Source organism: Diadema setosum, chromosome 2 (assembly GCF_964275005.1).
Source record: "Diadema setosum chromosome 2, eeDiaSeto1, whole genome shotgun sequence".
NCBI lineage: Eukaryota > Metazoa > Echinodermata > Echinoidea > Diadematoida > Diadematidae > Diadema > Diadema setosum.
In genome coordinates this window covers 8260986-8281315 of record NC_092686.1, presented here as the reverse complement: position 1 = coordinate 8281315, position 20330 = coordinate 8260986, and the positions used below count along the sequence as shown (strand labels likewise).

The following is a 20330-nucleotide window of genomic DNA, read 5'->3' as shown; positions in this document are numbered from 1 at the left end:
AGCAAGTCTGACGTAATGTCGCACCCTGTCAGTGCCTGATGTTGGGCTCTGGAAGAGAGGTATGCTGTACGTACAGGAAAGAGCTGAAAAGGCCTTTATCTTTTCAATACTACGACCCACCCGTAACTCCCTCAGATCAAAGGGATTAAAAAAGCACACTACCGAAAATGTGATGTTATGCTCATCCGTGCGATTGTATACTGTTTTCAGAAAATGCTTTCAGAAAACACTATAAAGTTTCAAGTTTCAAGTTTCAATCATAGTTTATTTCCAATCAACGAAAAATCAAAACGTAATACAAAGTATACATATCATAAAATGATATTGTCTACACTTTTACAAAAGGTTCATGTAATATACGAAATAAATTATATACATCAACATATGTACAATAATCAGAAGGAACGATGCGTGTAGATGTATACTTCGCGAGCTTTCAGAAAATAACTTCAATTTTGGAAAATAGCGATCCACAAACAAGCTAAGCTTGTAGGACGTGGATCCCTAGATAATTGATGAGTAAGCAATATATTATTCAAGTTTGTTTTATTATTTTCTTACAGCATTTATATTAAATATAGATTACTTAAGTCGTTTGTAAAAATATACAATTGTAGCTATACGCTGGCTTCGACAATAATAGGAAAAAAGTATCAATGCTAATGCCCAGACGGTGTTCATTGAACTGGTGTACCGGGAAAATATAAGAAGGACGACACACTCGTACAGACATTCAGTTACCCCCACACATATACGACGCGAGACAGTACCGAGAAGAGAGAAGACGGTAACAATACAAGTCTACGAGGAACAAAGACAGGAAGGAAGAGGAAAGAAGGATACTTTGCGGAGATCGCATCTAAGTTGTTGGAAAGCTGAAGGATTGTGAGCTCACAATTCCTGTTGGATATTTCCGTCTCGAATCAGGTGCTCAGGATGAGTTGTCAGTCCCATTTATTCTTGGATATCTGTGCGCTGATAAATGAGGTCAGTTCTTTATTTTTCAATCTTAATTTTCAGCAAGCCGCTACGCTCTTCCAATCATAATTTGAGATTTGAGTGGTGCCATCACCATCTCTTGTCAGAGGACTGCACAGTGTTGCTGTGCAAAAAAGATTATTTTCTTCAGGATCAGTATCCCATACAACATCAATAGGTGTTCAGTTTCCCTATAGTCATTTGCACTTTCAGTAAAGAAACGGTTTCGTTTGATAAAAAGAGAATTAAAAAAAGATAAGAAAAAACCTTCAGCTGAATTGTCTTCACCTACTCTGATAAGATACTGCCATTAAAGGACTTTAATGATCAAATTTAGTTTACTGCCCCTAGAAAACTGGTCTGACCTGGATTGAGGAACTCGATTCCCTGGAAGCTTCGGTCATTGCTTCCTTCATGCACTGAAGAAGCAGACGCTGTCTTGTCAAGGGAGAGCAGGTATACACCAATTTCAGCAGGAGGAGAATCATATCGCTTGCCAGCTGGAAAGTTATATAATTGACCATGAAAGGTGACGAGGTGGCTCAGTCGGTAGCATATGGCTTGCGGTCTAGGGACTTGTGTTCCGGCGCGGGTTCGAATCCCACTTATCTCAAGTCTAGCTAAGCAATGTTGTGTGTTGTCATACCGTCCCCTCTAGTAGAGGCACAACACTTTGCACCTCATCACTTGGATATAAAAAGTGGAAATCCCTTGTATGAAAGAATCACAAACCCAGAAACATGAAAAGATCCCGAATCGGCATTCCGTTATCGGAAAACTCAAGGTGCATAAACCGGTAAAGTGGTCCACCCCAAGTACACATACAACTGGCCAGCTTTACAAACAGACCATCTAGTTGCATACGGGCTATCCAGCTATCTCGTCAGAAGGAAAAATGAAGACGAAATAAGATTAGGTGTGTTTACTACCCTCTTTGCCATTGCACCCTGATTCAGCACCTTGGAATAGGATGGCAGCCGTATTTAAGCATATGTATGTATATATATATATATATATATATATATATATATATATATATATATTGATACAAAGAAAGGGAAAACTGACCAGAAACAAATGATAAATAGCGAAACTTTGAGCAAAGAAAATGAGAAAAGAAAACGAAACCGATGGAAACCCATTTTATGTACTCAAAGTTTTCACTATATATATATATATATATATGTATATATATATATATATATATATATAGTGAAAACTTTGAGTACATAAAATGGGTTTCCATCGGTTTCGTATGTATATATATATATATATATATATATACATATATTATATATGTAATTTTTCATTTATTTGTCATAATCATTATTGATATGTAGGGGGATGGAACATCGCTCTTGACCCTAATTGATCATTGAAGAAGTATGGAAGAAAAGACAAATGGGACAAAATAGTTGTACCAGTAAATTCCAGTTGAATGCTCACAGACGCCATTTCCAAAAATGCCCGAAATGCCTGATTTGACCCTTATTTGACCTTGAAAGTGACCTTGAATTGCAGAAGTGACATTTAGAATCACATTCTCTAACCTCGTAAACCCTTCCACATAGGATTCATTACTTTGATCAACCTTTTCAATTTGTAACTGCAGTTGACCTTTAACCCAGATGGCGGCCATATTGGATTTCACCAATATGGCGGCCCCAAGGGTTTTTAGTCTTGGCGCCCATCAAAAATCGAAAGAGTATGGTACAAGGGACCTATGAGCCAATTTTGGTGCTTTTGGAAGAATTTGAACCAAACAGCCCATTTTGAGCCCTTAGGCCCCCAACTAGGAACTTCTCACTCCATACAAACAACAGACATACACAAGCAATAATAGAGTACAAGAGGAGAAAAGGGTAACAGGTGCATGAATTAACAGATGGCGAATCAACGATAATGGCGACTTCACGGTAGGTGACATTAGTCTTCATTCTATTGTAATATTAAAAGTTGGATTTCTTGACCTCCAATACTTTGATCTAAGTTTTAAAATAACATTTAGAAAACAAAAAATGGCAACTGTTGAAGCATAAAACTGTGAAAAGACAAAAACGGGCAGGCAATTTCAGGCGTCTTAAAGGGACGACTAAGAGGATCGACTGGCGGTAAGGGTCAGTAATAAGTAATGGGCCATGTGGAAAATCATAACCTTACCGCGCTCACACTTCAAGATCTCTATCTAGGCCTGTTTCTATTGAGTGCCGCTTGTTGTTGTTGTTGTTCATTTTCCATCTGTGAAGATGGCTGGATAGCCCATATTCAGCTACACTAAGCTGGTCTTCCATGGGGTCCAGTTGGATGTGGGGTGGGACCACTTCACCGGGTGGGACCACTTCACCGGGTTAGACACCCTGCTCTTTGCGATGAATGAATGAAGCGGGATCTTTTACGTGCATGAGCTGTGACTCTCTCATACACGGGACCTCCATTTTATGTCCTATCCGAGGGACAGAGTGTTTTGCCTCTTGCTAGAGGGGACGGTATGTTTACAAATGTACACACAACATTGCTCAGTCCAGACTCGGGTTCGAACCCGGGCCGCGCGATCGTGAGGCAGACGCGCTACCGACTGAGCCAACTCACCGCCCTTACGTACTTCCAGGTTAAAAAAAGTGTGGGGGCCCAAAGTGATGACACCTTATGTATTTCTTTGTATCCGTGGTGCACAAAAAGTATGGGGGCCCGAGCCCCCATGGCCCCCACAGCTCCGTCGGCTATGTACTGTGTTGTATAGTAGACTCCTGCTATAATGAAGTATGCCTACCTGTACTTGCGAATGGCAGTTTTATTTTGTTATATGGAAATTTAGTTATACACCAACAAAAAAAAAAGAGAGGATGAGGTTGCAACCTGAATTTATACTTCATTTTAACCAGAATTTCGTTATATACTTGTTCATTATTTAACGGGAGTGCGCTGTATTGCACAGTCAATCCTGTAAAGACTTTGTCATGTACAACCCTGTGAAGACTCCAGAGACTTGTTTACATGTACCTTCTCTATATGTGTATTAAATGGTAATATGATATGAACTGGAAGGGGTTTCAAAATTTATTGTCTGAACTATGTCTTGCATATCATCCATGCCAAAAACCCAATCAAATATCGGTATAACGATTACACCATACATGTATATTTAGCGAGGCAAAATTTTCGCAAATCTGGACTTCCCGACAATTTTGCGTGTGGTTAAATTTGCGATTGTGGAGTATTGTACTGAATCAGAAATGTGTGTCACATCGGAATCAGAATCATTATTTTCTCCTATCTTTAATTTGGTCAATAGCACCTGACTCAGAAAATTTGCAAAATATTTGGCATATGGTACTTACATACAGGACATTGACAGAGACAGGTGTCACACACAGGTGGGTGTAGGGATACATAACATCAGACTTGTCATATGAAACAAACTTGTACACAGAACATTTGCTGATACCAACAGGACCATAGGATTTCTGAGGTAAAATTTACATGACTGGGCCAAGAAAGTCGGGGACATGAACTACGGTACAAGACCTTTAAGACCAAAGCAATTGACTGCTGCTCAACAGTTTGGGACCACAGAATCAGATCTTTATCGTACAGACAGACTGGAAGCTGTACAAAACAGAGCAGCACAATTTGTTAAGGGGGACCAACAGTTTTACTCCGAACAATGCAAACATTGAATGCTAGTGATCCTCTCGTTCTGAAAGTACTGAGTAATAATTCAATTATTGTCTGTCTGAAGAAAGATGATTCTGTCTGTTGAGGAAAAAACTTCAACTTTAGCAATGATTCAGATTATTTGATTATGAAAGGTTGACTTGTCTTTAAGTTGTCATGATTTTTTGAGTGTTTTTTTTTTTTTTGTGACTTTCAAAGTAATTCTTCAGGTAACTACCTGATTCATATTTGAGACATAAGCCTTGAGTATTTAATCATGATAAAATGTATAATCACAAAAAAGAATTCAGGGTAGACAGCTCATTTTCAACAAATGTATTATTTCTTTTTCTCTGCTAAAGATGATAAAGTTACAATCAAGATACACAAGATGAGAGCCTTTATGTTATATTTTATGCCCTGTGCTAGGCAGTGCTATAATTGATAAATCCTTTATATGAGACAATTTTGAATAAAGTAGATGTAATATGTATTTGGTATCAAATTTAGTAGAATATATCAAACTCTTTCAGCAGTGGCACCATACAATATGTCACCATCAGTTTGGCAGCAGCCAATCAAATGCATGTCTTCTAGTGGTTGTAGGTTTGTAAGGTTATTGCAATCATAGTGAAGGGTAGGAGCTTTTCATATTTCTTAATTGATTGGACCAATGTGACAGTACTGCAATTTGATTGATGTTACGTTGAGGTTGCTTGTCCATGAAACATAGCCATATAGGAACTTGTCTTAGCACACAACCAAGGAATGTTGGCAGTGTGGTTATCTGTATGCAATATATGTGTTTCTTGATCAGATTTTCATCATGTGTTACGATGAAATAAATGTTGATATTCCCATAGCACATTCCTGAAAGCATTCCCCAACTCCTTCATTGGATTGACTGCTCTCGTCACGTTTCCAACGGCAACCAATACACATCAGTTTTATTTTGTTATATGGAAATTTAGTTATACACCAACAAAAAAAAAGAGAGGATGAGGTTGCAACCTGAATTTATACTTCATTTTAACCAGAATTTCGTTATATACTTGTTCATTATTTAACGGGAGTGCGCTGTATTGCACAGTCAATCCTGTAAAGACTTTGTCATGTACAACCCTGTGAAGACTCCAGAGACTTGTTTACATGTACCTTCTCTATATGTGTATTAAATGGTAATATGATATGAACTGGAAGGGGTTTCAAAATTTATTGTCTGAACTATGTCTTGCATATCATCCATGCCAAAAACCCAATCAAATATCGGTATAACGATTACACCATACATGTATATTTAGCGAGGCAAAATTTTCGCAAATCTGGACTTCCCGACAATTTTGCGTGTGGTTAAATTTGCGATTGTGGAGTATTGTACTGAATCAGAAATGTGTGTCACATCGGAATCAGAATCATTATTTTCTCCTATCTTTAATTTGGTCAATAGCACCTGACTCAGAAAATTTGCAAAATATTTGGCATATGGTACTTACATACAGGACATTGACAGAGACAGGTGTCACACACAGGTGGGTGTAGGGATACATAACATCAGACTTGTCATATGAAACAAACTTGTACACAGAACATTTGCTGATACCAACAGGACCATAGGATTTCTGAGGTAAAATTTACATGACTGGGCCAAGAAAGTCGGGGACATGAACTACGGTACAAGACCTTTAAGACCAAAGCAATTGACTGCTGCTCAACAGTTTGGGACCACAGAATCAGATCTTTATCGTACAGACAGACTGGAAGCTGTACAAAACAGAGCAGCACAATTTGTTAAGGGGGACCAACAGTTTTACTCCGAACAATGTTACTCAAACAATAGACTATAGGTCAACCTTTTTATTATTGGTACATTGTACTGGATGTTACGCTAGCCATCTCATGGTAACATGAGCAAAAGTTTCCCATGTATGTGAGCCCTAACCAAGTGGGCAAACTCTTTTGCTATTGTGTGATAGCGTGTATACAGTGTCTATCCAAAATCCCATTGACTTTTCTTCTAGTGGGCAAGAAACAATTATTTGGCGTGCATATTTTGTCTGTTTGTCAAAGTAGGGCAATAAGATGCAAAAATGAATTGCTCTGATGTCCAAAGTAGTTAATTTTATTTTTCAGCGTGTAATATACAAGGAATGTGCATTAAAAGTTGTAACTCAGCCAAGCTTGTGCTCGGCGCTCTGCTTGTGTATTGTCCTGAGACTGACTTTTTTTATTTGTTTTTACATCCCATTCTAGAAAGTTATGGTTAGTTTGTGTTCCACACTCTGCCATTTTGAGTAAAGAAGTCACAACTTGCAACTGCTTGACAAATTGCCCTACATCAACATATTTTTTTTTTTTTTAAACCACATGTGGCTACTATTGAAACACTGATCAATTCAGTGCTTATTTACGTCGATGTAGGGCAATTTGTCAATCAGTTGCAATGAAAGCACCTTGACGGAAGAATTTCATGAATTTGAATAAGACATGACTTACCCTAAATAAGTGTCAGATCCTTAGCTTAACTGAAAGAAAAGGAGAGTACAAAAGCCTTTGGAATTGATTGTGGCAGCAGTATTTTGTAACAATTTCAGGGATTCAGAATAGCACCCTGTGAATGAATTGATGTCGACTTAATCTATAATTCGACCATGTGACAGTAACTTTGTCATGGAATTTAAATGAGACATTACTACACCTGCTTTGACTATTATTCAAGTCATTCTAATGGTTTGTTAAGTATGGCATGTTTTTTTTTTATAGTTTTTGCCTTTTTTTCCTCAAGATTCCTCAGAGAACACACAAAATGAGTGTCGTATTTATAGTGCTTTCCTAGCAAAAGTTGGTAGGTTCAATATCACTACATCGTACCAGAAGTTACATTTTTTGGGGGGATAAATTTACTGGGTCCATGACAGGTGCACTTTTGCTAATTGCTCCTATTAGATATCTGCATGCCAAACCAAACATAAAACCTACCAACAAACAAAACCCTAACCCTAAGTCCTTGGAGAAAGTAAGACTGGAGCATTTGTTGCATTAAGCAAATGTAGTGTCACCAAATTTACTGTACAATTCTACAGACATTACAAATTTGATGAGTATTTGCCAAAGGTGAAAACAAATTTGATGATGTACTTGGAACTTAGGTGAAAATTTGATATAATGGGAAAATGCTTCCAGTAATGCACTAGTAAACTTATATTATTGGCCTGTGGGCCTTTAAACTCCAAGTTTATGATATGCCCTGGGGAAAGAAAATGCTTATAAACAGAAACTACTTGTAGATCAGCAAAACTTTAGTTGCAATTATCAATCATGATGGTAATTTTCTGATTGCACATGACTGCAGCAATATGAATCTGTTGTCTTGCTCTGCAAGTAATGATAAGCTTTGATTCATTCACATTAATTTCGTCGAATATCAAAGTGAAAATTTGTTTGATTATGTAAGTCAGCATTCGCAGTACCAATCACTTTGATTCTAATATGTTTCAATACTTTCCTTTTTTATATTCTTTTCCAGAACTGATCTCTAGTCTTTGAGCAGGCATTCCCAAGAATCAGCATGGCAGATAGTGGAATCTTCAACTGGAGACAGTGGAAACGGGGCCAGCCAAGACTGAGAGGGAGAGGAAGGGGGTTTGCAAGAGGTTACAGATGGAGCAGGGGCAGGGGTAGGGGTAGGGGTCAAAATCTCCAAAACGAAAAATGGGCCTCATTACATGTTGTTGGTCGTACAGATCAGAACTGTGGGGAGAAACCACCCATTCCAGCAGTCAAACAAAGTGTGCTTATGCAGCCTGATGAAGGTAGAAGTGATCACCATCATCTTCCAGATGATGCGCTAAGCCCCAGTTCTAGCTCTTCTTCCAAACGTAGCTGTGCAGAAATTGAAGATGTCAGTGAAGATAGTGGAAGTGCACTGAAGAGGCGTTGCAGAAAGATCTTTTCAGGAAGTTTCCCTTCTTCCAGAGATGGAGACGGGATAGCGAGAGATAAACCAGTGCAGGATCTTGCTCAACCGAACCTTCAAGGGCACAGTGACAGTGTCATCTGCAGTGAAAACTGGGATGAAGTAATCAATGATACAGAGCATTCTACAGACGTGCACACTGTCAGCAGTTTAAAACAGGTCCAGGACTCATACCAGTCATGTGAAAGTACTGAAGAAGACCAAAATGACAGTGCAAGAAGGGAACAGTCTGATGTTTTGCAACCTCAGCAGCAAGACAACAAACTTGTCAAGGAGAATGTAGATGTGGTACAAGTAAGACAAGGTGATGCAGGTGTTGAACACCTTTCAAATGCCATCACAGAGAATTGTATTTGCACATCTGGTGAGGATGGAATACGGCTTGCCTCAGAAAGGAAGACTCTGCTGTCGGTACCCGGACAGGAGCTTTTCAGTTTCAGCAGCCCAACGGCAGGATCGAGACAGCGACCTGGTATGCCAATGAAATCAAAATCAGATTCATGGATAAGTAAGGTGGATTGCTCAAAGAGAAGGGAGAAATTCAAGCGGAGACAGAGAAGTGCTGTGCTGAAGCTTGTAATGAGTAGCTCAGATGAGGACGGTGAAGTCAATGTGAAAGCTGCGAGCACTAAAGGGTCATCCCAGACGAAGCTTGGACAGACTGTAGGAACAACTGCAGCAACTGATGGACCCTTTGAGAGCATATTAAGTGCAAGTGCCCATGATGGAAATGATGCAGCAAGTCCAGGCCAGATGACAAGCATTTCTAAGGAGCCTAATTGGGAAAGTGAGGAGTTTGATGGTGATGTTGATAGTAGCCCAAGCAGAGATGTACAGAGTGTAGATGACTCTGCAACAGATGATGAGCGCTGGGATTTTGTTGTGCAAAAACTTTCTGCAGGAGGAGTGGATACAGAAGATGTCCCCTCTATTCAGACAAAACTCAATGAATTCAACAAAAAGAGTACTGCCGGAAAGAAAGCTGTTCCATCATCTACACTCGGGCCTCCACCCTATGTCCCTGTCATCCCTTGTGAACGATATCTGTGGCAAGACCCCATGGATGCTCCTTTGCGGTTCCGTCCTGGCTTCCATGCAATGTACCCTCCATTGCATACCTTTCCCTATCCCAAGCAGTACATGACCCCACCAGGGCAGCACTTTCCAACACCACAACACCCGTACATGTGGTCAATGAGACATCCATACAGTTTCTATGGACATCCGCCAGGGATGAGACATCATCAAGAAACTTTACCTCCCTTTCCTGGAACATCTCCACCACTACATTTACAGCAGCCTAATGTCTCATCAAGGCTCCAGAGATTCACGGGCACTTCCAGTGATGCGATAGACACAATGGAACCTCAGAGCATGTTTCCCATGTCAAAATCTCTTTGTCCTTCTCACGACGGTGCAAGTGACTGTCGTATGCATGAGGATGGACAGGGACTTAATGAAGAGAATTGGGCAGAAGGAGAAAACAACTACCAGGGGGGAAACTGGTCTAGTGATTTTCATGTGGACAGGTACAAGGGTTTGGACACTGGCACTGCAGCTGACTACACCATGGAAAACCTAGACAGTAGTACTGCAGCATCATTCTCCTCAGAGGAGGCAAAAGGCAGCTACCAGAATCATGACCAGCAGATCATTCCAGATGACCGTACAGAGGCGATGTACCGTCCAGAGTCTGACCATGCTCTGCATGGAGCTTTCATCCCAAGACAGGTTGCTGTTAATTCATTCCAACAGCGAGGCAGTGGCCAGAAGGAAGATCAGTCCAGAATGTTGCATGAGACTCCACTATTGGACAACCCAGACTGGCAACCACCAAATGATGCTAGTAGTTTTCTATCTACCAAAGATAGTCAAATGCAGTACCTCGGGGAGACAGAAGGGGCAGAAGAACAGCAGGTGACAAGTTTTGCACCAGAGCAAGATGATGTGAGAGATCAACCTCAGCAGAACTGGTATGAAGCCATGAATGCTGCTTCAGAAGAATTTGGACCCATTAGAAGGAAAAGTAAAGTCTGGGGACAGGGTGTGAAACCCCTGAAACACCAAGTTCCTAACTTGGAAGAGCAACCCACTTCCAGGATCTCGTCTCTGAGAAGTAGCAAGGGGCCTCTTTCATATGCAGCTGTTGTGTCATCCAATCAGCGAGCAGATGCTATGTCCATTTCTGAGAATGTTGGAAAGAGTACTCCAACATCAAATTTGTCAGCAACCAAAAGTTTTTGGCAGTGTGATACCCCTTCCTTTGAATATACGAGTCCAACTGATGTGACGTTTGATAGGAACCAGAATGCAGAGATCAGTAGACCAATGCAGGTAACAACACCACAGATGTCTGGTCCACACAGGTTTAGAAGCTGGTCTGCCGGGGCTCAAGGTTGGACCAAGAGCAGTGACACGCATGTCTTTCATCCGGACTCTGCCCCACCGAAGGCGAAGACTTTTGCAGAAGTCCTTCAGCGTCCTCGGCGTCTGACCCTTGAGGATGAGGTCAGAGCCGAGATGACTCCAAAACTGCCCTCATGGAGATCTTCATTAGAGTCCGATGATATTCTTGAAGTACAGTATCCATTCAGCGATATTGACTACATCGATTCCCACTGCCACATTGATTTGTTGTACCAGAGGTACAACTACAAGGGAACCTTCAGCAAGTTCACTTCGACCAACAAGTTTCCAACAAACTTTGCGGGATGTGTTGCCATTTTCTGCTACCCTGTGAACTTTTCCAGTGGATATAACCTTGCCAATGACTTGTTAAGAGAGGCTAATGTTTGGGGTTCCTTTGGCTGTCATCCTCATCAAGTGAAGCACTATGATGGTGTAATGGAGCAGAGAATCATGGACTATATGAATCACCCCAAAACTGTTGCTTTAGGGGAGATCGGTCTGGATTATTCAAATAGGTGAGTTTCCAGAAAATGTTTTTCAAGTGTAGTAAAATCATGAGAGATAATCTGTTCTACATTAAATTCTGTTTGTATGTAACATTGCCTCTTAATTGAAGAAAACATGTAACAGTACCAACAGTTTGCTTTCCAGAAGTGCAAAATGCCCAAAGTTTTTGGTATCCTGGGGTACCAAATAAAAATCTACAGTTTTGTGTGATAGTTATTTATTCTTTTATTTATTTGTTTATTTTCAATGCTGTACTTGGGTTGCCAAAAAATAGGTTGCAGTAATTTTAGTGCTTTATTGTTTTGCTGCAGAATGATCTCAGGTGTGCAGCAGCATTATAACATTAGTGCTGCTCATCACACACACACAACACCAATCACTACACCATACAAATCCACAGAAGATGTAAAAATAGTTATCATAGGACTTCCCTAGTTTGTGGATTAAAATAGTCTCATTCTGAATTACGGTTCATGATTTTAATAACATAAACTATGAAAACATAAAAAGTACATCCATTATTATCACTATTATTATCATCATCATTATTCTTTTTTATTTTCAGTACTGTTATGGTAAAAACTCCATTACAGGGCAGAATTGGTATTGGGATCATTATCGCTGAGTGCTAAATATTGGCCGCCGTGATCACATTGTGTAAATATACATCTTCCGAACATGAGATAGTGCCATACAATGTGGTGCTTGGGAGTACTGCTTAATGCATCATTTGAACATTCAATGAACATAGTCTTCATTCTGAAATTACTGCAGCATTTATATCCTAGCTTTGTAATATGGATTTTTACAATATGTGCATTTGCTCCCCTCCTCTCCACACTGTTCTGCCCTAGACCGATAGAGATGACATCAGACCACGAGCTACAGAAGGTGATCTTCCGCCGCCAGCTCAGCCTAGCCCTAGAGGCGAAAAAGCCCCTAGTCATTCACTGCAGGGACGCCGAGGAAGATACGCTAAGCATTATGATGGAAATGGTTCCCAGAAACCACAAAATTCATCGGCACTGCTTCACTGGTCCCCCAGAGGATGCTCTGTAAGTAGGGGTAACACAATATTTGCTCCTGCGACCATATTGCTCCAGTCTCATTTTCTCCAAGGACTTGGGTTTATGGTTGTGATAGGGTTTTAGGTTTAGTTTGATGTGAGGATTAGGATTATGGTTAGGGTTATGTTTGAAGATAGAATTCATTTTTGGCTTAGTGTGCAGATATTTCATGGGAGCAATTGTCGCAGGAGCAAATGTCATGAAACTATAAATTGGATAGCTTTCATCAGTTAAAAAAAAGAAGTATGCCTTTAACTTGACACAAAATTCTGAATGAATGAAGAATGAATGAACTAATGAAATATTAGCTGACTTTGTGGTTATGCCTCTACTTCTCCTGCCAAGGTATGCAAACATTGAATGCTAGTGATCCTCTCGTTCTGAAAGTACTGAGTAATAATTCAATTATTGTCTGTCTGAAGAAAGATGATTCTGTCTGTTGAGGAAAAAACTTCAACTTTAGCAATGATTCAGATTATTTGATTATGAAAGGTTGACTTGTCTTTAAGTTGTCAAGATTTTTTGAGTGGTTTTTTTTTTTTTTTTTTGACTTTCAAAGTAATTCTTCAGGTAACTACCTGATTCATATTTGAGACATAAGAGTATTTAATCATGATAAAATGTATAATCACAAAAAAGAATTCAGGGTAGACAGCTCATTTTCAACAAATGTATTATTTCTTTTTCTCTGCTAAAGATGTTTAAGTTACAATCAAGATACACAAGATGAGAGCCTTTATGTTATATTTTATGCCCTGTGCTAGGCAGTGCTATAATTGATAAATCCTTTATATGAGACAATTTTGAATAAAGTAGATGTAATATGTATTTGGTATCAAATTTAGTAGAATATATAAAACTCTTTCAGCAGTGGCACCATACAATATGTCACCATCAGTTTGGCAGCAGCCAATCAAATGCATGTCTTCTAGTGGTTGTAGGTATGTAAGGTTATTGCAATCATAGTGAAGGGTAGGAGCTTTTCATATTTCTTAATTGATTGGACCAATGTGACAGTGCTGCAATTTGATTGATGTTACGTTGAGGTTGCTTGTCCATGAAACATAGCCATATAGGAACTTGTCTTAGCACACAACCAAAGAATGCTGGCAGTGTGGTTATCTGTATGCAATATATGTGTTTCTTGATTAGATTTTCATCATTTGTTACAATGAAATAAATGTTGATATTCCCATAGCACATTCCTGAAAGCATTCCCCAACTCCTTCATTGGATTGACTGCTCTCGTCACGTTTCCAACGGCAACCAATACACATCAGACAGCGAGAGCTATCCCCCTGAACCGCCTTCTTCTTGAGACAGACACACCCTACTTTGTACCCAAGAAGGTAAGTTTCTGTCATATCATCATGTTGTAAAATGTGTTTGTGTTAATCTTCAAAGCTTGTGCAGATAACATTAAGTTTATATTTCCTTGAATTGTGGTAAGGTTTTCCTCTTGGAATTATTTTCCCCCCTTTATTTTACTAGTAAAATGACACATATAGCCCTTTTTAAAGCATTAAAAGTTTACCATCTAAAAGCTACAGGCCAGAAAAATCATTGTATTCTATACAATGAAGCAAACACTGCATGTTGGTTTTGTTTTTAGTTTTGAGATAATTTTTAAAAGTACAAAAGATCCCTCATCTCTTAATGCTTTGCAGAATATGGAAATGGTCTCAAGTTTAGTAACCTTTAAAGAAAAAAAAATACAGCATTGCTCTTCATTTTTATTACCTATCACTGCAATTTGTGTTACACTCTTAGACTTTGCAAGCAGTAGTGCGCTAGAATCAAGCAAGTGAAGAGGTCAAATACCCACAATTTTAACATTGGGCCTTATTCACATCAGTCTTCTCTAAATCAGTGTCACCAGGACCCGGTTGCATAAAATCTAAGATCAAACATAAGTGAGAAAATCAAACATAAGTCTATGAAAATTCAATTTTGACTGTCTGATTGTTTGAGTTTATGACTTTTTGTTTGATTGCATCTCTTAACTCTTTATGTGCCACGTTCGCACGTCTGACTCAGTCAACGGCGTGCCAACTTCACATATTCTGCTCAACAAACAAAGCCGCCAAAACCGATCGATAAATCGCTAATCCCGCGGTACAATCAAAGCGTTTCTCACGCTTTTGTTCCTCTCACATACGGCTTGCATTCTATGTGGTGAATGACAATCAAGCGGTGTTCCCAACTAGATTTTGCGTGTACACTTTAAGTTTCTGTCACTATTTTATGTGCAAAAGTCATTCCTTTACAGTAATGTAGCAACTGGTAATTCAAAAGAAAAATTGAAAATAGAATTGTCATACATATGGGAGCAAAGTTTGGCATTCCTCTTTAACTTTGCTCACTATTATGTCCAGCTTAACAGAAATTTATAGAAGTTATACAGATTGGAAAACAGAATTCTTTCTCTGAGCATGACTATCTTTGTGTCTCAGAATAACGTGGCACACAAGGGGTTTCCACCATGGCACATAAAGAGTTAATGCAACAGGGCCCTGAATTGATAAATCATTTTTATTTTTTCGTATTATTATTATTATTCTTTTTTTTTAGATGTAGACATATTCAGGTGGGTGAAATGATAACATTTTATGTTATACAATAAACAGTAAAAAAGAAAAAGCAAGAGATGTGAATTCTCAGTGAAATCGGGTTTTCCATTGGGCGATCCCGTTGACGTATCGTACCCATGTATTTTTTTCTCTCTCTTCCTTTTCTCCTCCCCTTTTCTTGCCCTCTTGCTCTCCCTCTTGCATTCCTCTCACACTCACCCCTCCCGTCCCCCCTCTTTCCATCCCTCCATATCTAATTCCTTCTTATATCTCTCCTCCCCATGTTCTCTTTCTCTCTCTCAACATCAGGTACGTGGAACAAAGTGGTCTCACCCTGGCATGGCCATCCTGGTGGCAGAGCGCATCGCCCAGCTGAGGGGGATTCAGCTGGACGAAGTACTGGCAGCTGTCAGAGAGAATACCAAACTCATGTACGGCATCTGAGAGAATGCTGTGACCGGTCCTGTGGTCGTGAACACAGTATTTAGTGTAGGCAGAGATGGTAGTTGCTATGGCAATTACAGTCAGTATGCTCACTTTGTATCAGTAGTTTGAATTTCGTTAGTAGTATCAGGATCTGCTGCCATAATAACTAGAGTTATTGTAAGTTGCAGTTGGTGGAAGAGTCTCATGAAAGAAGGGGACAGGCTTGCAGAGAGTACAAAGCATGTGTGTTTCCAATGATGGAGGTGCTATCTTTTGTAGCAGCTCTTTTCCTTTGGGCTATGGTACTTGGGCTATCTCATTTGATCCATGTAACCTGTTGTCATGACCTGACATAGCCTTTGGTAGATTTTGTAGCGATAATGTATCATACTTTGTTAGAACATACTTCATTTAAACATAGTCCATTTAAAAATCACAAGTATTCAGCATGAGCACTGTCCAGAAAAAAAGAAAAAAAAAATATTCAGCGCAGGCACTGTCCCGAAATAAATGACTGCCAAAAGTATCTGTTTGATGAGTGATAGGCCAAAAGGTATTGGTCTTCGTGGACCATCCGTAAAAGTGCTGAAATTTTGGTGTATTATGTCACATGTATTGGCTTTTACTGGAAGTAATAAGAAAAAGAAAAAAAAGAAACCAATATTTAGACTTTATAATGAGTAAACAGTAATGACAACACCTAGTTATTATGTACAGTTGAACCTCTCTTATCCGGCCTCCCTTTATCCGGATCTCTCTATTATACGGACGCAATCTCGCCTTGATTTTTGTTTTAATAATTACGGGAGGAAAGGGGGATTCCTAACTCCTTGAGAACTCCTACACAAACACACATGAATTACATATTACTTCGAACATGATTAACATACATTACATCAAATTTCCTTCGAAATTGCTTACCTTCAGACATTTTAACATCCCCAAACATCCCCGAATGTAACAACGAAAGGTTGCAGTATACACATTACTACATTTGGTACTACAATTCGCTACATCAGTACATGAGTATGTATATGTACGTGTATAAAGCATTGAGTCTCCCGTATCCGGCCAAATCCCTTATCCTGATGAGCCCCGGTCCCGACTTGTCCGGATACGAGAGGTTCAACTGTAATGCAAAGGTAGAACACTGACAAAGTCACAGGTATTTCTGTGGATTTTTTTTTTCTGTAATATAAGTAGTTACCCTTAAGTTGCATCAACACTGAACGCATTTAGAAATAAGACAAGAAACAAACCAAAGAATTGAAAAGAGTATGAATTGAACATTCCATCAAATTATTTGGAAAGATTGCACAATTTAAAGAAAAATAAACTTGTGTCAATCATTGACTTGTTCAGCATAGTATATCATAGAATTGTTGTTTTGCATTGTGTAAGCACTTTTCCTCTAAGAACATCTGCAACATGCATATGTAAACATTAGTGTTAGGTTGCAGTTCCAATTTTTCATCTGCACCTTTCATTCGTCTTTGTTGAAGACAGAAAGATCCTAATTACTATACTGTCAGATGGTTTGACCTGTAAATGATGTATGTTTTACATTGTTCCGGAGTTAGGATTACAGTATTAAAGCATGTGTTTGTGCTGTGCTGAGCTGCTCCTTTCAGAGTAGTATGTATTAGCTTGTACTACAGCAATTTTAAGTGTGCATCTCAAAGCTTGGGAATCTTGTGAACAGCGCTTTTCTGTGATTCAAAGGTGTATATAACGTGGCACAGTTGTCTACCTACTTAAATTTTTGTGTGCTAAGTATGTGAAGGAATAGAATTTGATACTATTAGTTATTTTCTGCACCGTGTAGTCTCCATTCTGCAGGGAGGTCTCCTTGTGAATTGCGATCAAATACCTCACTGCACACACAGGTTCCAAGTTCTGTCCATTAATGCTTTGAGGAGTGGTGATTTTGGAAAAAGCAGGACTGCAGTGAGCCTCTGGTGCAAACCATAAAAGGCAGAAGTGGTCCAGTATCTCAGGAAATGTATGAATATAGCAGATCATATTTATGTTACTTATTTTGTGAGTATGCAAACTATCATTTTGGTTGTCAACTTCGCAGCTGTGTTTGATTTGATTGTATTCCCCAAACAGAGTGTGGATGATACTAAGGATTTGGCCTCATTTTGTAGTGTACAGTTTTCTTCATTTTTCGGATAGTGCACATGTATATACCATCGCACAATCAAAATGTCACTCCTGTGCATTTGACACATCAAAACTGAACAATGTGCAGATATACGGTACATGTATCATCTTATTGGCGATATTAAAGGTATATACTACTGTATTTACTATTCCTCTTTCTTTGCTGCAGTGATATGTACTGAAAAAGCAAGATTATCGTTTCTTCAGGAGAGGTGAACTAATGGAAGAAATTATTCATGCATTATTTTGATTATGATGTATTGACATCCATCTTTTCAAATGTTCCTGCATTCCAGAAATTATTGCATTTCCCTTTCATACAACTGGTGTTGAGGATAGTGTGTCAATATGCTCTGTAGAGCCTCTTAATAATGAGGATACTACAAAAACAGGGGAAACTGGATGTAAACAAATATTGGATGCTAAAAGGAAATTTGTGCAGTCCTGACTTTTCTTCCATTCAAGTCAATGCACTATGCTAACTCTTGAATTGAGATCAGCTAATGACTGCCATTTCTAAACGAGCTGAATCTTTATGTCCAAGCAGAACAGAACAGAACAGCTAACAGAACCATGCAGGTAGCAAGAAACATATTCATATGGCCTAAACATAATCATAACAAAGTGTAAGAGTGAGTTCTGCACCAAACTCAAGAAAAGATGGATTTGATTTATTGTCTCAATGAGCAAAACTGCTTTTTGCGACTTTTTCTCTATTGGTGCAAAAATGCATGTAGTTATTGTCCATGCACACATTTTGCCATTTCATTACTGATAATAAGGCATGTATATGATCCCACTCATACTTAGTTAGCATAGGTTTGTATGCACTGCGTTTAGAGTTCATTTTATATAACAAGAGTATCAACCATAACAAGGAAAATGGCTAGTTTGACTTATTGTTATATCAAATTTCCCCCAGTGTGTTCAAACCTGGGTTGATAGTGTATTTGTATGGTGTGACAGGTACTCTGCGACTCAACTTGAATTTAAGTGTACGAAAAGAGTAACGTTTGTTTGACCATTGGGGGAAAACACTGAACAAGCACACAGCTCACTGTGGAAAGAGTACAGTAAAGCTCATTTAGATTGACTTTCATGGGAGAGGAATAAATGCTTCAACTTCCACAAAATGTTGACCTGTTACTCTCGTGGAGTTTGTGGCATCTTGAGTTTTTATGTTAGTCAGCGATGAACATGGTATGTGTGGTAGGATGACTGCTGGTGATGTCCTTGACTTTTGAGGTCAATATTTATTTATTCCATGCATCTTTTCCCTTCTTTGTTTAAAGATACTTTTATAGCCTCTTTTTCTACACACACACAAAAACTTTTATATATAAAAAAAAAAAAAACCCAACATATATATATATATATATATATATATATATATATATATATATATATATATATTTATTAGCATATCAAATGTATAAATAGTAATAATAATAATAATAATAATAATTGTTTTGGATATAAACTCCAAATTTTATTGTCCAAGAATGGAAATTCTTTTTGCCCAATTGATCGTGGGCCCGGCAGCCACTGAGCAGCGCCAGATCGACATTGCTCTAACCTTTTCAACTGTTGAACGGCAAACAAGGTAGCAGCAACTCCCATCTTTTAACATCTTTTGGTATGACGCGGCCGGGGTTTGAACCCATGACCTCCCGATTGTGAGGGCAGCCGCTCTACTCACTGAGCCAACACATCGGTACTATATATTTATTTATGCATTTGATACACTGTAAAGTACATTATTTTGTTGGCTCTCACTTTCATACATTCATTTGCAACACTTGCACACAACCTTGGAGGCTTTCTTCTTCAAATTAATGAAATTCTTGTGTTAGAGTTGTGTTTGTCACTGATTGACAAATTGCCTTACATCAACATAAATGAGCACCAAATTGATCAGTGTTTGGGGCTTTCTGTTTGTACCCCCCCCACACACACTCTTCACTTATCCTGTCCTTATGTCACTCCTTTCCTAACTCTTCTCCATCTTGCTTGATGTTGCCTCCCTATTCATCTTCATCCTTCACAGGTTGCCTTCCACGATCCTTGGGATCACCTCAAGGCCCTGCCTCTCCCTTTTGTTCAACCAGCTCTTTGCTTTAACCCCCCCCCCCCCTTTTATACCTGTTTGGACACCTAACCTACCCCCTTTTGTTTTCTTTGTTCCATGTCCTTAGCCCCTCCCAGACAGTGCATGCATTGTCTGTAGTATTATGTGTCCGCTTGCCCCTTTTAGTTATTACTTTGCCTGTAAGGAAGATTCTGCTATATTAAGATCGAAAGCTCAGACAACTTTTGACTCCATATCTGCATTGCTCAGAATTTGCTTAGCTATTAAAGGGATAGTATAGTTTAGGTTGAAATGGGGAATCAGATTTTAACTATTCACAAAATAATTAGAAACCACTAATGAAATATCAAAGCATATGATTTAAAGAGGTATTCAATGTTTTGATGAAAATTGATTTTGAAATGGCCGAGATATCCAAGAACAAAGTAAGACAAAGTGGACTTTTAAAGGTGGGTCCAATCTTTTATCAGACCTCTTTGTTTCTGGATATC

The 20330-nt window shown here is 38.9% G+C and overlaps 1 protein-coding gene across 2 annotated transcripts in view; it reads left to right on the top strand.

The window, feature by feature from the left end:
- Positions 1–18883, top strand: part of LOC140246146 (uncharacterized) — a 32514-nt gene extending 13631 nt beyond the window's left edge. Inside the window, exons 1-5 of one of the 2 annotated variants that reach the window (XM_072325585.1) lie at positions 2774–2894; positions 8156–11529; positions 12376–12576; positions 13787–13937; positions 15468–18883. In XM_072325585.1, coding sequence (XP_072181686.1) covers positions 8198–11529; positions 12376–12576; positions 13787–13937; positions 15468–15602 — 3819 coding nt within the window. In that variant the 5' untranslated portion in view covers positions 2774–2894; positions 8156–8197 and the 3' untranslated portion in view covers positions 15603–18883. Of the gene's footprint in view, positions 1–2773; positions 2895–8155; positions 11530–12375; positions 12577–13786; positions 13938–15467 lie in introns of those variants that run through there. The other variant, XM_072325584.1, reaches the window with a different exon arrangement.
- Positions 18884–20330: the final 1447 nt, after the last annotated feature.